This window comes from Culex pipiens, chromosome 1, assembly GCF_016801865.2.
Source record: "Culex pipiens pallens isolate TS chromosome 1, TS_CPP_V2, whole genome shotgun sequence".
NCBI classification, from domain to species: domain Eukaryota; kingdom Metazoa; phylum Arthropoda; class Insecta; order Diptera; family Culicidae; genus Culex; species Culex pipiens.
In genome coordinates, this window is record NC_068937.1 from 126469380 (window position 1) to 126486251 (window position 16872).

General features: G+C 37.1%; 1 protein-coding gene across 9 annotated transcripts in view; it reads left to right on the forward strand.

Annotated features, from left to right (window-relative positions):
- LOC120421797 (uncharacterized) overlaps positions 1–16872 on the forward strand; it is a 418386-nt gene that overhangs the window by 153528 nt on the left and 247986 nt on the right. For 6 of the 9 annotated variants that reach the window (XM_039585069.2, XM_039585071.2, XM_039585068.2 and 3 more), the window contains exon 2: positions 3696–4348. The exons of 2 other annotated variants lie outside the window; for them this stretch is intronic. In XM_039585069.2, the coding sequence (XP_039441003.1) occupies positions 3790–4348 (559 nt within the window). In that variant the 5' untranslated portion in view covers positions 3696–3789. Of the gene's footprint in view, positions 1–3669; positions 4349–16872 lie in introns of all 9 variants that reach the window. One more of the 9 variants, XM_052706537.1, reaches the window with a different exon arrangement.

A 16872-nucleotide genomic window follows, 5' to 3' on the forward strand; every position in this document is an offset into this window, starting at 1 on the left:
CACTCTGTTTTAAGGACTTTCGCTCATTTTCTCTACTTTTTTTTTTCTTCTGGGTGATGGTAACTGCAGTGAAGCAGTTCTTGAGAAAATCATTGACTTTGTGAAAGAAATGTTTTGTTTTATTCATTTTAATTTGGATTAAGATTATTTTTCTGAAATAAATTTACTGGGAGTAAATTTCGTCAAAACCAAGTTTTTATGTTCAAAAAATCATATCTCCGAATCTTGTCAATGGATATTCGCAATTTTTGGATATGTTATGTAAAATATAACAAGAAATCAGGGAAAAATATTTTCAGATACCAAACTTTCAAATTAGCTAAAGCAATTTTCATAGGACCTTTTCAAATACCTTTTTTCGAACCTACACATATTTTTCCTGAAAAGCCCAACTAATAACCTTTCTTTTGAAACATGGCGCTCTGTAAGGACTGTGGACAATCGACATAAAAACCCCTCCCCCCCCCCCCCCCCCCCCTAATGTGTCCACGTGGTTTATGGATGGTCCCCATGATTTTTTAAAAAATGTGCTTTTAGCGAAAATCGACGAAAAATGACATTTTTTGTACCACCCTATTTCGGATAGGAGCACGCTAATCGCCAAACAAAAAAATACGGGTCTAATTATTTGGGTCAAAGAACCCCCACTCCAAATTTGAGCCCCAAAAATTCTCTAAAGGGGTTTGGAAATTTATAATCTTACATAACGGCCAAATTGGAAGTGTTCAATATGTTAAATATATTAAAAATAGTAAAACAATATTTTTGTTATCATTCGTTACCCAAGAGCTCTTGATGAAAATAAATCAAAAGAAAAAGTACGTAGATTACAAAACAATTATTTTCTAAATGATTTAATAACATCCTTTTAAAACAATAGAAAAATAGCAAAAGAAGTAATGCACTAGTAAAATCATCATCAAAATTAAAAAAATTAAGGCACTAATTATTTGAACTTTATTTCAATAATTTACTGAAGTTAATTATATTTTCCCAAAGAAATAAAAAACCCGATTTAATCCCACCTGGGGTGAGATAGAGCCTTTCTTACAAAAGGAAGATAACGGCAGTTGAATTTTTTTTTCAAAGAAATATTCATTAATAAATTCAAAAACAAACCTGATTTATTCAAATAACTGAGAAGCGCTGTTTTTTTGCTCCATTCGTCATGGCGGGGTGTAAGTTGTACTCGCACAAAAGCATTTTAGCTTTTAAAGCTCACAATTTTCGATGTTCGTAATGTTTTCTGCCTAACGCCAAATTATTTGTATTCTCTGAATGTTTTTTTCATTTTTCAAAATATCAAAAACTAACGAGAAAACTTGAAAGCTTTGAAACGCCTACTGGATTTCACTAAACTGACATAGGGGGATGGCGTCGCTATTTTTAGGCCACTTTTTCCACTTTTTCTCATCGAAACCGACTACTTTATCGACTTCATTTTGCTGGGCGAGATAGGACGCCGTCTATTTTTAGACGATGACTCAGCACTTTTCCACTCTTGCGCTTTAAAACACCAGGTGGCAGCACGATGTAACGCCACGTCTCTATTTAGGCGTTAGTTAAAATTGTGAGCTTTAAAAAAGCAAGCCAGAAAATTATGTAGTATACATTTAGGCGTTTTTGGGATTGGGAAGTATACTGCGACTGAGCGCTCGGTACGACTTCACTACGACAAACGAAAACGTAACGAGTGAACCACCTTGGCCCATACGCTGGGTTCATTGCCGACGAGCCGACGCATGTCTTGGTGCGCTGGTACGATGAACCAAAATACTAACACACAAAAAGGCTCGTACCGAAGCTAGAAAAAAAACCGCGATGTGCGTTTTCACTGGCGCATAGGAAGCTTGTACTCTCACCAGCAATATGGTCGCTCAGAGAACGATCAGAGAATGAGCAAGAAAAAGAAAGAAAGACAAAAATTGCGAATGGGGCTTCAGAACGGACAGCTGCTTGCGTCGTGTTTGCGTTCACTGAAGCTTAGCATAGATAATCATGATAGGCGATGTATGATTAACGAGCAATCGATAGGGCAACTTGTACAAAAAGGGGGTAATCTAGTATCAAAACTCTATACGCGCCAGCATTACTCGCGTCTGCATGTGAAGCTCAACTTGACAACTTGTCGACGAGGCGACGAAAATCGATCGTCCATGATTTTTTGCAGATTTTTCGAATGAATATTTCTCGAGAAACGATTTGAGAACGAAGCTTGATTTGGAGTCGGAGCCAAAAGCAAACCCTATACCTTTCTCTAGTAAGAAAGGCAAAAATGGAAATTTTCTAAAATCTGAACGGTGAATTCGAATGAGGTCAAGTTTGTTTCAGATCCTCGATTATGGTCTAGATTATGATAAGGAGAAACAAAAATAGATAAAATGCCAAAGGAATAGTTTTGGCATTTGGTGAAAATTGGCTTTTACCCCCTCACAGTGAATAAGTCCACAAGTTGTAAATCATGAACCACATTACCGACATGGATGAAAATTTGGGAGGATGTAGGGCTCGAAAAATGCAATATTTTGGATAAATAAACGATTTCAATATTTCAATTTTCAACCGAATTTTTATTTGAAAACCGCCTGATCAGGTGAAAACATACTCCGAGTCCCCTTAAAAAATGGATAAATTCAAATTTGGTATGGAACTGGTTCAGGTTCAGCACATCCCCTTTCAAATACGCCCAAGAGAGCTTAAATCCATAATGTGGGCTCTGAGAAACCCCCTACCACAAAATTGAGCACTTTTTTACCACACACGGACGTCACGCGTGCTCTACAGTAAATTAAGCGCCAAAATTCAGATATTGGAGATAGACCAATTCTGTCATTGTCAAACGATCGGGCGTCGAAAATCGATCGTCCATGATTTTTTGCAGATTTTTCTAATAAATATTTCTCGAGAAATGATTTAGGAACGAAGCTTGATTTGGAGCCGGAGCCAAAAGCAAACCCTATACCTTTAGTAAGAAAGGCAAAAAGCATAAACATCTTTTTTTTTGTTATTTTTCTCGAAGAACTTGCAATGCATTTGCATTTGCAAAAATGTCCCATTGCATACAATTTTGTATAGTATAGGACTGTGGGACAAATTATGTATGAAAATTAATTAATAGGTGAAAAGAGTGCAAATATCTTCTTAATTCATGGTGATTTCCGGGCTAGGTTATGTTAAAAATATAATGCTTTTATAAATTTTTCTCTTTTAATTGTAAAGAAACGACCAGTTGCTTATCCACTATCGTTTCTTTTGAATTTCTTTTTTTCTTTTGTTTTTATTTGGATTCTGAAATGTAAATTTAATTTAGATCTGTATTAATATGGCCTGTCACATGTGTTGGCTTTTGACACACCATTTTGGGTTTTTGTGGTCTGACTTTTTTAATTTTTCTCCATTTTTGGTGACCTGTGTTATCAAAGCCTTAATAGTTTCTAATCTTGTTGAATCTTCAAGTCTTAAAGGTTGTACAAGAACAAATAATAAAAATATTAAACTCCCACAATAAGATGTAGCCAAACTTTGCCACCTTTTTCGCAAAGAAAATCTCTCAATGACTGTGGAGAATCGTTAACAAACCCGAATCCTGGTAGAACAACCGTGTGGTGGTCCCTGGTCCCCAAGCCCCTCCCTTCAAGAGCTCTACCCTCCAAAGTGAAAATTGTGAAGTGCTTGCAACTCCGGTGTGTTCACAGGGAACGTCGGCCACGACCACAACGACGAGCGGCTAATAAAGATTAAACTTCATCCGAGTATAATGAGAAGGTATCGAATAAGGATTCGCATAAAATGAAACGACGACGGTGCATCGAGTGCTCCGGGGCGGCGTCTGGCCCCGGCCAGATCGTGGCCACAAGTTGGCCACACCAACCACGCGCAACTTCAAAGTCGCTGCCGTGGATCAGCAGCAGCAGTGCAACAACCACCAGCTCTCCCAATGACCTTGCCCAAGGTCGAAGAGTCCCACCGAGTTCCACCCCTTTGGCAGTGGTCGTCCTAGTCCTGCTGGTGATGACCGGGGTCCTGCCCGAAGCTCGGGCCAGTGAGTTCCCCGAGCGGGAGTGCTGCGACCCGATCTACCCGCCGATGCCCGACCCGGAAGAACCGGGTCCGACGACCTCGGTGGCCGTTGGCGGTGGGGGAAGCAGTTCCGGGGGGTCGTCCCACGGTGGAGGTTACCACTATGGGTTGGAGAGTGGGGAGGAATCGGGCCGAAGTTCGGTGGGGATGGGAGGCGGAGCAGGAGGAGCTGGAGCGGGAGGAGGAATTGGGATGCTTCCGGAAGGAGCTGGTGGAGAAGGAGTATACATTAGGGGGTATCCGGATAAGCCCAAGATTGGCACGTCAGGTGAGTGAGACAGACATTACCTTAAAAATCCGAAATCATTAAATTCCAACAAATCTCAAGGAATTATTTAGCAACTTAGCCCCAAAAATTCTTTAACATCATCCACCTCCATCATCATCATCCGTTTTTTCAACCTTCCGAATCGATCAACCCCCTTCCCAGACAGGAATTCCAGAGTGGTAGCCGAGTTGCCACTTTGCATACCCCAACGCCACTTTGGCTGTCTGTTTTCCGCTCAACCAGCCCAGCCGACCAAAGTTGAACAACCGTCGTCGACGTCGTTTTCGGAAAACCGCAAACGAAACAATCGTAAAATAACTGAAATTTTTGCGTCCTCCTCCCTCCACCATTGACGCAGGTCTCTGGCCCCATGATTTCCATTCCGCCGGGGAAATGGTGCGAAAGATAACTCACTATACTGGTTTGAAGATAATTCCAGCTGAATTTCAAAATAAATAAATTTTTTCAAAAAAAAAAAACCATTTATTGCCCATTTGGAACTTTTGTGCAACAAATTTGTAATGATTCTAAAATTGTGGCCAGCTCTACTGAGATGCATTAACTGCAGAGAGGATTCCAAACGAAACTCATTTTATTTTTTATTTTTATGTGTTTTAAAACTTTAGTATGATTTTGAAATAATTTCAAAACATTTGTTTAACTAATTGTTTTTTTTTAGAATTTTTGAGACAGTTAAAATTTTGCAATTTTCCATGGACTGTTCTCGACGTCTGCAAACACTCTGCCCCCCCCTTGGTATTATTGTATACGAATCAATTTGGACGCTGCGTGCCGGGCTTTTCCGGCCCCCTCCCACAAGCCCCCACTGACTGCTGACTGACAAAAAATGGTCGGAAAAGTGGCTTTTGCCCGCTTAGTTCTTAGACTTTGGGTTCGTGAATTTTTATTCACGCAGCAAATGCTGCCGCCTCGCGAAATAGCTTTTTGCGCGCCGCCGAAATTTGTCTCGACAGATTGCCGTTTCGCGTTGGAAATATACACTCACCGACCGAAAAGTTGGGCAGGAAAATCAAGAAGAAATAAAAGAGGATGAAGATTTTCCCACCATCGGTTTGTTTTGCCTGTTTGGAAAGAGAGAAAGAGAGGAGGAAAGAGGCATTTCACGCTGGGAATTAAGTCTTCTCGGACGTCGACGATTTTTCGCGAGAAAGGAAATTGTTTTCCTTTCGTGGGACTGGCATTGGCAGTAATTTTGCGTTGAAATAATTACCGGCCGCGTCCCTTCTAGGGGGGAGGGCTTTGAGTTTAGGGCTCTTTTCTAGGTTCCAGTAGAGTGGAAATGTCGTGGACTTTAATGTGATTTTGAACACTTGCTGTGCAAGGAGCGATGTCGGAAAAAGGGACTTTCGAATAATTTGCTGTAATTATGCGCTCGATTTGGGCGGGAAATGATCGGTAGGTTTATTTTGCTAGAGTGTTTTATTTCGCGTAATGAAAATTGAAGAAATCAGGCCAACACTTCAATTACCTACATTTTTGGAGAACATTTTCGAAGTTGAGGAAATAAAACACACAAATAGTAGAAAAATTCAAAGCTGATTCCACATCCACATTCAGTAAATATTAAAAACTACTGTAAAATCCCGAGCAGACGGAAATAACTTGGTAATAACATTTTTTGATATTTGAAAATACTAGGCCAATAACATTTTATGTTATATATAACAAGATTTGTTATTCGCCGTTATGATTTTTTTGTTATTCGATTGTTATTGTAATAACAGACTAATAACGTTTGCAGTTATGCTTCGAACAAATCTTTGTTATTACTTTTTGTTATTTTAACAACTAATCCGATCATTCCAAGAACATTTGGAGATATTCTTCCATAACAAAAAATGTTATTCCCAAGTTGTTCTGGCTTTCAATCAATATCAGACCGAAAACAAATTTTGTTATGATAACATAAACTGTTATTGAACTCTTATGCAAAAATGGATTTTGCAAAAATATTCCATAACACTTTCTATTATTTTAACAGTATTTGTTATTGAAATGACATGAATTTAGTTATTACCGTCTGTTCGGGATGCACAGAGCCGTACCTTGGGTCCACGGCGCCCTTGGCGAAGCATCAATTTGGCGCCCCTCCCAAATTTACAAGAAATTTTGAAATCAAGGTTAATTTTCAATGATTGCTTCAATGAGTTTTGATTTTATAATTGCAATTGGGTCCTAAAATGAAGCTTAGATTGCTGATATTATTGTTTACAGCGATAAAGCTTATTTTTCTGAGTACAATGACCCTTTGTACGAGCACAAAGAGTTTAAAATGGATTTTTAAATCAATTTTGAAAAATTAACCTCGCGGTCCTTCTTGACAGAAAAGCTCCTACTTGACAGCTCGTTCCAAGGGGACCATAGTTGATCCATCGAAAAAATGGTGTCTTGTCAAAAAAAAATTTTGCATTAAAATGAAAAAAAGTGATCAGAAATATTTTTTAATCGTGTTTTTTACCGTTGTACATAAAAATTGACATAGGACTTTAGTACCCAATTGGAGACCTTAATAAGGTTAAATTCAGAAACACAGTTATTTATTAATTTTTATGTTTAATTTTTAAATAATATTAGACAGGTTGATTTGAAAATTCATTGTGGGAATTGCGTTGGCTGAATCTTTCTCAGATTTCATAACACGATAATGAAAGCTAGGTTTTGTTTTTTATTAATTTATTTTTCAGATAAATGCACAGAATTGAACTATAAATGTTGCTTTAACTTGTTGGCAAATTTGATATTTTTTTCTAAGCCTGTATAAATCTGATCTAGTATTAAATTTATTGTATAAGCAAAGAACTTTACCGGATTCGTAAAATAATTAGTTGATTTGGCTTTGAATTTCATTTTGGTGCAATTAGAAAAAAGAAAAAAATCTTTCTTCAAAATAAAAAAATAATTAGTCGATGCCCGTGTCCTCTTTTGTTTTATCTAGATAGGAATCCCAGCAAGCTTAGTACAAAAGAGCAAACCGGCATCGAAGTATAATTTTTCAACATGCAGCGGCAGAACCATATTTCGTCAAAATCAATTAAAGATCATTCAAAATCCAGCGCAATTCATGATGAAACTTATTTTAATATTTGGCCAAAAATATCAAGATAAGAAATTTTTATTAATTTTAAGTGATTCGCCCATACGAGGCTTGAGAATATTTATCATAATTTTATATTTATAATTATATTTTGCATTGATTTTTTTGATCGGTATATTTTTTAATTCGTGATATTAAATTTTATGTTTCAGAAAATTATTTTTTTAAGCAAAGCTGTATCAATGTTTTCAAAACTTGAAAAAATATTTTTTTTTGTTTTTAACTGAAAAAAAAGTTTGAATCGTTTCTCATTACCAAAGCTTTTTAGACGATTAACCCGTATAGGCCTGGGTGAAATTGGAATCACTAAAATGACCATAACTCAGCGAAAACTCAACCAATTTGCATACTTCTTTATTAGTTGGACTCGTTAGAATGTCTATTTTCCGAAAATGACCCGCAGAACCCGGAAATGTTCCGGTGGCCGGAGATATTCCGGTGGGTCACTGGGTCAAATGGGGTCAAAAATGGCAATTTTTGGGACCCGTATAGATTTTCAAACAGAAATCTTGGAAAAAATACATTTTTTCTTGTTATGATCATTGTTCTACCCACAGACAATGCTAACCATCAATTTTGAACCACCGGAATTGTTCCGGATTGGACGGGTAGGTTCCATACCGCGGGGGAACCGGTCAGGGGGCGGCCAATAATACAAATATTTTTATCATGGCAATATGGGTGTCAAAGTTCACCATTTTCAAAATCTAGCTCATCTAGGATCCCCAAAACCATTTTTGGACCGATCTGGCCACTTTGGGACCGGTTCCCGGTACTCCGGCGAATCCCGGAATACGGCAAATTGCGGAATTATTTCAGAACAATTTTGGACCCAGCAATATGGGTGTCAAAGTACACCATTTTCAGAATCTAGCTCATCTAGGATCTCCAAAACCATTTTTGGAACGATCTGGCCACTTTGGGACCGGTTCCCGGTACTCCGGCGAATCCCGGAATACGGCAAATTGCGGAATTATTTCAGAACAATTTTCGACCCAGCAATGTGGGTGTCAATGTTCACCATTTTCAAAATCTAGCTCATCTAGGATCCCCAAAACCATTTTTGGACCGATCTGGCCACTTTGGGACCGGTTCCCGGTACTCCGGCGAAACCCGGAATACGGCAAATTGCGGAATTATTTCAGAACAATTTTCGACCCAGCAATGTGGGTGTCAATGTTCACAATTTTCTAAATACAGCTCATCTAAGATCACCAAAACCATTTTTGGACCGATCTGGCCACTTTGGGACCGGTTCCCGGTACTCCGGCGAAACCCGGAATACGGCAAATTGCGGAATTCTTTCAGATCAATTTTTGACCCAGCAATATGGGTGTCAAAGTTCACCATTTTCAAAATCTAGCTCATCTAGGATCTCCAAAACCATTTTTGGACCGATCTGGCCACTTTGGGACCGGTTCCCGGTACTCCGGCGAATCCCGGAATACGGCAAATTGCGGAATTATTTCAGAACAATGTTGGACCCAGCAATATGGGTGTCAAAGTTCACCATTTTCAAAATCTAGCTCATCTAGGATCCCCAAAACCATTTTTGGACCGATCTGGCCACTTTGTGACCGGTTCCCGGTACTCCGGCGATTCCCGGAATACGGCAAATTGCGGAATTATTTCAGAACAATTTTGGACCCAGCAATGTGGGTGTCAATGTTCACCATTTTCAAAATGAACCTGTCAGTTCAATTGTTCAAAATTTGTGTTGAACTGACTTCATTGTTTGTTTACTTTTTTTATATTTATTTCATAAGGTTTTACGCCGTGCCTTTATTTGACAGCTCGCGTGCAATGTTTACATGTTCTTCGTTGTCGGTTTCGATGTAAAATGTGGAAAACTTTGTCTAAAAATGACAACGCTATCCTCGTACAAGCCATGTAGTTGCGCGAGCAGGAAACCTAGCTTATTTGGCGCGAACCTCCAAACCCAACCCAAAGCAAAATATAAACCTCTTATATGGTGCGAAAATTCTGTTGCGTTGATTGCATCGAACAAAATTGGGTGAGTTGTCGTTAGCGTGTACATTGTGTGGCGCATCAGCTTTTGACAGGTTGCGCTCGTCGCTTCCCAACCCTGCGGACCAGTATCAGTGTTACCAGAATTAAATCGAAAAAAAAATCTGACAAAACTATCTGGGAAAATCTGGCATGCCACTTTCTCATAATTATTGAGCAAAATTGTGTTCAAAAATTGTGCAATTTTACATTTTATTCATTATCGATTACAATATGGATTTTTTAGCAAAGCCTTTATCTTTATCTGGCAACCTGGCAACTGTTCCATTGACGTCTCTTTGGTAAACGCGTGGCAAGACAGAGAGCAAGAGAAAATTTCTCCTTCTTTCCGTTTTATGCTTTAGTTCGTTCTCGCTTGCTCTCGACTTGTTCCTTGGTGATGAGGTTTCATTCTAGATTGAGTTCTTGATTGCGTCTGATCAAAGCATTTTTTTTGACCGAGTGATGGATACAGAAAGTGAGAGTGAACTTGATGATTACAATGAATCTTCTGATGCAGCGACAGTTTCCGATCTACCAAGTGAAGATGATGAATCAAATCAATCTGCAAGGTAATTTTTTGACTAAAAAGTTTTAAAAAATGTGTGAATGAATGTGTGTGTTTTTGTTTTTTCACAGCAGTGGCACTTCCGAGAGCGACGAAGATTTCGTCGCGAGGAACGGAGTAAGATGGCGAAAAAAACCGGATAAGAAAGCTTTTCGCGGTGAATTCGACCAGTGTAATCATGGGTTGACTGATCATTCGAAGGATTTCAAAACGGCCCAGGACGCATTCGAATTGTTTATGTCAGTCGGTATGCTTGGTATAATGGTGAAATACACCAATATGCATGCGAGATCGAAGCGCCGAAAATGGAATGATGTTACGGTACCGGAAATGCGGGCATTCATTGCTGTCCTAATCGGAGCAGGTCGTCTTCATATGAACGACGTCAACACAAACATCCTTTGGAGTTCAGATGACGTTTGGGCACCAAGGTTCTTCAAGTTGGCTATGGCACGCGATCGGTTCAAGGACATCTTCAATTTTTGGCGATTTGATGACCGAAAAACTCGGAAGAGACGTTTCCGAAAATCGAAGAACAAGTTGGAGCCGGTGAGATTGATTTACGACGATTTCGTGAAACGTTGCATCCGTAACTACAATCCTGGCAGCAACCTAACGATTGATGAGCGACTGTGCGTGTTTCGGGGTAAGTAAAAATTCAAAAATTTAAAAATTCAAAAATTCAAAAATTCAAAAATTCAAAAATTCAACAATTCAAAAATTCAAAAATTCAAAAATTCAAAAATTCAAAAATTCAAAAATTCAAAAATTCAAAAATTCAAAAATTCAAAAATTCAAAAATTCAAAAATTCAAAAATTCAAAAATTCAAAAATTCAAAAATTCAAAAATTCAAAAATTCAAAAATTCAAAAATTCAAAAATTCAAAAATTCAAAAATTCAAAAATTCAAAAATTCAAAAATTCAAAAATTCAAAAATTCAAAAATTCAAAAATTCAAAAATTCAAAAATTCAAAAATTCAAAAATTCAAAAATTCAAAAATTCAAAAATTCAAAAATTCAAAAATTCAAAAATTTAAAAATTCAAAAATTCAAAAATTCAAAAATTCAAAAATTCAAAAATTTAAAAATTCAAAAATTCAAAAATTCAAAAATTCAAAAATTCAAAAATTCAAAAATTCAAAAATTCAAAAATTTAAAAATTCAAAAATTCAAAAATTCAAAAATTCAAAAATTCAAAAATTCAAAAATTCAAAAATTCAAAAAATCAAAAATTCAAAAATTCAAAAATTCAAAAATTCAAAAATTCAAAATTTCAAAAATTCAAAAATTCAAAAATTCAAAAATTCAAAAATTCAAAAATTCAAAAATTCAAAAATTCAAAAATTCAAAAATTCAAAAATTCAAAAATTCAAAAATTCAAAAATTCAAAAATTCAAAAATTCAAAAATTCAAAAATTCAAAAATTCAAAAATTCAAAAATTCAAAAATTCAAAAATTCAAAAATTCAAAAATTCAAAAATTCAAAAATTCAAAAATTCAAAAATTCAAAAATTCAAAAATTCAAAAATTCAAAAATTCAAAAATTTAAAAATTCAAAAATTCAAAAATTCAAAAATACAAAAATTCAAAAAATTCAAAAATTCAAGAATTCAAAAATTCAAAAATTCAAAAATTCAAAAATTCAAAAATTCAAAAATTCAAAAATTCTAAAATTCAAAAATTCAAAAATTCAAAAATTCAAAAATTCAAAAATTCAAAAATTCAAAAATTCAAAAATTCAAAAATTCAAAAATTCAAAAATTCAAAAATTCAAAAATTCAAAAATTCAAAAATTCAAAAATTCAAAAATTCAAAAATTCAAAAATTCAAAAATTAAAAATTCAAAAATTCAAAAATTCAAAAATTCAAAAATTCAAAAATTCAAAAATTCAAAAATTAAAAATTCAAAAATTCAAAAATTCAAAAATTCAAAAATTCAAAAATTCAAAAATTCAAAAATTCTAAAATTCTAAAATTCAAAAATTCAAAAATTCAAAAATTCAAAAATTCAAAAATTCAAAAATTCAAAAATTCAAAAATTCAAAAATTCAAAAATTCAAAAATTCAAAAATTCAAAAATTCAAAAATTCAAAAATTCAAACATTCAAAAATTCAAAAATTTAAAAATTTAAAAAAAATGTTTTGTAAAATAGATTGTTTTGTTTCTCCCTCCAGGTAAATGCCCTTTCAGGGTTTACATGAAATCGAAACCAGGCAAATATGGCATGAAAGTTTGGTGCTGCTCTTGTGTCCATTGTCAGTACATATGCAACTTGCAGGTGTACACAGGAAAAGTCGACAAAAAACCGGAGAAGGGACAGGGCAAGAGAGTGGTACTGGATCTGATGCAGCCATTTACGGGTCTTTGGAGAGAGGTGACTACAGATAATTTCTTCAGCTCTCTCCAACTCTCCGACGACCTGTTCAAGGACAACACCCTTTTCACGGGAACGGTTCGAACGAACAAACCAGATTTGCCGGATAGCTTCGCCAAGTCGGCCAGCCGGGCACCCAACTCGGTACTGGTCGGCTATAACGGCGTAAGCACCCTGACTTCTTTTATCGACGGACACAAAAAAAAGCCGGCCATTGTACTGACATCAACCCTTACCAAAACCACAATCTGCGGCAAAAAACCACCAATCGTGCTTCACTACAACGGGACGAAGGGCGCTGTTGATGCAGGCGATTTCATCACTCGCAAGACGAACTGTGTCCGAAAGACCAGGGTATGGACGAAGAAACTGGTGATGGAACTCCTGAGCGTCGCCTGCTTGAATGCGAGTTGCCTGTACCGGTTGAAGTACCCGGAGCGGTGCAAGGGCAAAAGTTGGAGATCAAATTTTCTGCAACAACTGTGCGACCAGCTCATTCAGGAGAACGTACAGGAACGTGTAAAATCTCAAAGGCTGACAAAGGAGTTACGAGGGCAGCTGAACGCGTTTTCTTCTCGCCAAATGGAAGCGGGCGCAAAACTGTGCAACTGGTGTGGCAAGGAGTCTAGGCCAATCCGTACCTGTTGTATTTGCGCGGAAGCAGTCTGTAAGCAACACTACACTGAGATGGACCTAAAGTTTTGTAGAGAGTGTAAGAAGCAAGGCCTGAAACCAAAGACGACGAACACAAAGATAAGTCGAGTTCGGTGCGAGACGTGCAAAGTGGATCGGAAAACTGAAACGAAATGTGCTCATTGTGAGACTGCCATCTGTGGCGTATGCGGAAAGTCAGCCAAAGTAATGTTGTGCGAAAAATGTTCAAAAGCTTGAGAGAGAGAGAGAGAGAGAGAGAGAGAGAGAGAGAGAGAGAGAGATAGAGATAGAGAGAGAGAGATAGAGATAGAGAGAGAGAGATAGAAAGAGAAAGAGAGTGCGAGCAAGAAAAAGAGTGTGGAAGAAAGAAAGAGAAGGACATAAACAGTGAAAGGGCAACAGAAAAACTGAAAGAATGAAAGAGAAAGAAAAAATAACAAACGAGCGAGCGAGATAGTAAAAGAACAGAACGAATGAGAGACAAAAAAGGAAAGTGAGAGAGAGAGAGAGAGGCCTGAATATCTTCAAACTCAAAAAAATATAAATACATTGGACTAATCATGAACTTTTGATTTCTTAGTAAGTAATCCCATAATTTGCCGTTTTCCGGGTTTCGCCGGAGTACCGGGAACCGGTCCCAAAGTGGCCAGATCGTTCCAAACATGGTTTTGGGGATCCTAGATGAGCTAGATTTTGAAAATGGTGAACTGTGACACCCATATTGCTGGGTCCAAAATTGTTCTGAAATAATTCCGCAATTTGCCGTATTCCGGGTTTCGCCGGAGTACCGGGAACCGGTCCCAAAGTGGCCAGATCGGTCCAAAAATGGTTTTGGGGATCCTAGATGAGCTAGATTTTGAAAATGGTGAACTTTGACACCCATATTGCTGGGTCAAAAATTGATCTGAAAGAATTCCGCAATTTGCCGTATTCCGGGTTTCGCCGGAGTACCGGGAACCGGTCCCAAAGTGGCCAGATCGGTCCAAAAATGGTTTTGGTGATCCTAGATGAGCTGTATTTAGAAAATTGTGAACATTGACACCCACATTGCTGGGTCGAAAATTGTTCTGAAATAATTCCGCAATTTGCCGTATTCCGGGTTTCGCCGGAGTACCGGGAACCGGTCCCAAAGTGGCCAGATCGGTCCAAAAATGGTTTTGGTGATCCTAGATGAGCTGTATTTAGAAAATTGTGAACATTGACACCCACATTGCTGGGTCCAAAATTGTTCTGAAATAATTCCGCAATTTGCCGTATTCCGGGATTCGCCGGAGTACCGGGAACCGGTCCCAAAGTGGCCAGATCGGTCCAAAAATGGTTTTGGGGATCCTAGATGAGCTAGATTTTGAAAATGGTGAACTTTGACACCCATATTGCCATGATAAAAATATTTGTATTATTGGCCGCCCCCTGACCGGTTCCCCCGCGGTATGGAACCTACCCGTCCAATCCGGAACAATTCCGGTGGTTCAAAATTGATGGTTAGCATTGTCTGTGGGTAGAACAATGATCATAACAAGAAAAAATGTATTTTTTCCAAGATTTCTGTTTGAAAATCTATACGGGTCCCAAAAATTGCCATTTTTGACCCCATTTGACCCAGTGACCCACCGGAATATCTCCGGCCACCGGAACATTTCCGGGTTCTGCGGGTCATTTTCGGAAAATAGACATTCTAACGAGTCCAACTAATAAAGAAGTATGCAAATTGGTTGAGTTTTCGCTGAGTTATGGTCATTTTAGTGATTCCAATTTCACCCAGGCCTATACGGGTTTAAAAAAGTAAACAACACCGGTTAAGCTAAAACTGAAAAAGTGATGTTTAGATCATTTTGTGTGCTCTGAAAAATATTTTTTTTCTTGAAAAAATAATGTTGGTCTTATTAGTGAAAATTTAAAGCAGTTTTCCTATTTCAAAACACTAGTATTTTGAAAAAAGCGTAGGCAAATTTCAATGCACGAATTTGCATTTAAAAGCGGTGTATGCACTTCGGAAGGAATCGGTCAAGAAAAATTTCAAATGGGCAGCAGCGGCAGCGAAAGCAAGCCAGAGAGGGTGAATAAGAGCCCAATAAAACGCTCCCTTTCCTTTGTTCTGCTGTTCGTAAAGCTGGGGGAGGGGGGGGCGACATAAACTTTGAAAAATATTTGCAACGGCCTAAAATGTAAAAATAATTCCAATTTCAAAGAAGCTCGAAATATGACCATCATTTTTGGCTGATTGTGATTTACATCCAAATTAAAATAACATATAGTTGTAAATTTTTGTAGTCTGGAAGGTATTACTTAAACTTCTTTATACAATGTTCCAAACTTTAATGCTGTATTCATTTTGAGAAGCTCTTTTAGAACTCCTTGAACTTTCTGCCACTTGAGCGCCCCTTCTTTGATAAAAAAAAATAAATTTTCAAAAACACTTCGGTAGAAATATTCATATAATTGATTTTAACGCACCCAAATCATATTTTTTTATATTTTAAACCAAATTATCCAGTTATTTATAGTTCTACTTTATAATTTGGCACCCATTCTGTTGCAAATACCTAATGAGAATGTTATAACTGACATGACAATTATGTACTATCATCGATTTCGGCGCCCCCCAAGGGCTGGCGCCCTTGGCGGTCGCCAACTGCGCCAACCCCTAGGTACGGCGCTGGGGATGCATAAAAAATATAAAATCAATCATAAGATTTAAGCTTATTGATATTTTTGCCTTTGTAACAAAAGAAAGATTTCTAGATTAAATTTTCAAAAGGTCCTATCTTCATAGGAAGCCCATGACGGATAGGTTTAAGGTTTGCTTTGGAAAAACGCATTACTCAGAAATCTTAAAAAAATCGTGCACGGCGGGGAATCGTCCCAGAAAAAATCCTATCACTAAAATGAAGGTTTAAATGCGCTCTTTCGATTGAGTTTTTGCCCGAAACCCGGAACTCAAAGTCTGATTTTTTAGAGCTCTTTTTTCTGAAATACTTGAACGATGTCTGTATCCGCTCTTAAAAATGTGTGTCTTCCATCATTGGAAAGCCGCTCGTAAAACTCAGAATTTTTTTAAATTTCATATTTCGTAGGAGACGAACATTATATTTTTCGATTCACAATTTTATACTAGTAAATGTGGTCAGAGTCATTTTTAGAGGTTTTTTTTTGACTGTTTTACGGATAACACACAGAATCCAGTTTCAAACAAAAAGCCATTCAAAAACATGCCTAGGCTCAAAATTTGAAGCTTTTCCAAAATTTATTTCCAGAGTTATAGCCATATTAGTGTTTTACGTCTTATTTTTAGCCTATTTTTTCCTATTAAATTTTTGGTTTTATACTGAACATCAAATTCGAAGTCCCGGTTCGAATCATAAACGTCTGCACATTTACGCTTGCGCGTGAAATTGTTCTTTCTGGCTTCTGATAATAGATCGACAAAGTGCAATATTGATACATATTTTTTAAGTTAAACAGACTATCATTAAGGACTGAGTACCCTTTTTTCTAATAATATAAATCCAATATGTTTTTCTTAAGGGGTTACATACATGTAGAAAATCACAAAAAATCATATTACAGAAAATTAATTGAATCCACTAAAAATATGATTTTCAATTACTCCTGAAACTTTCATGAAGATATTAGGGGAAATATACCCTTTCTAATCAAACACCTATCTTTGTCATATGGAGAGTTTGATGCTCGATTAAAGCTCCAAAAATACTTTTCAGGCTATAAACTTACGAGCAACATCACCGCCTCGAATAAGCACGCAAATTTATGCCACTTACTGGCCGAAAAGATCAAATTTAATGC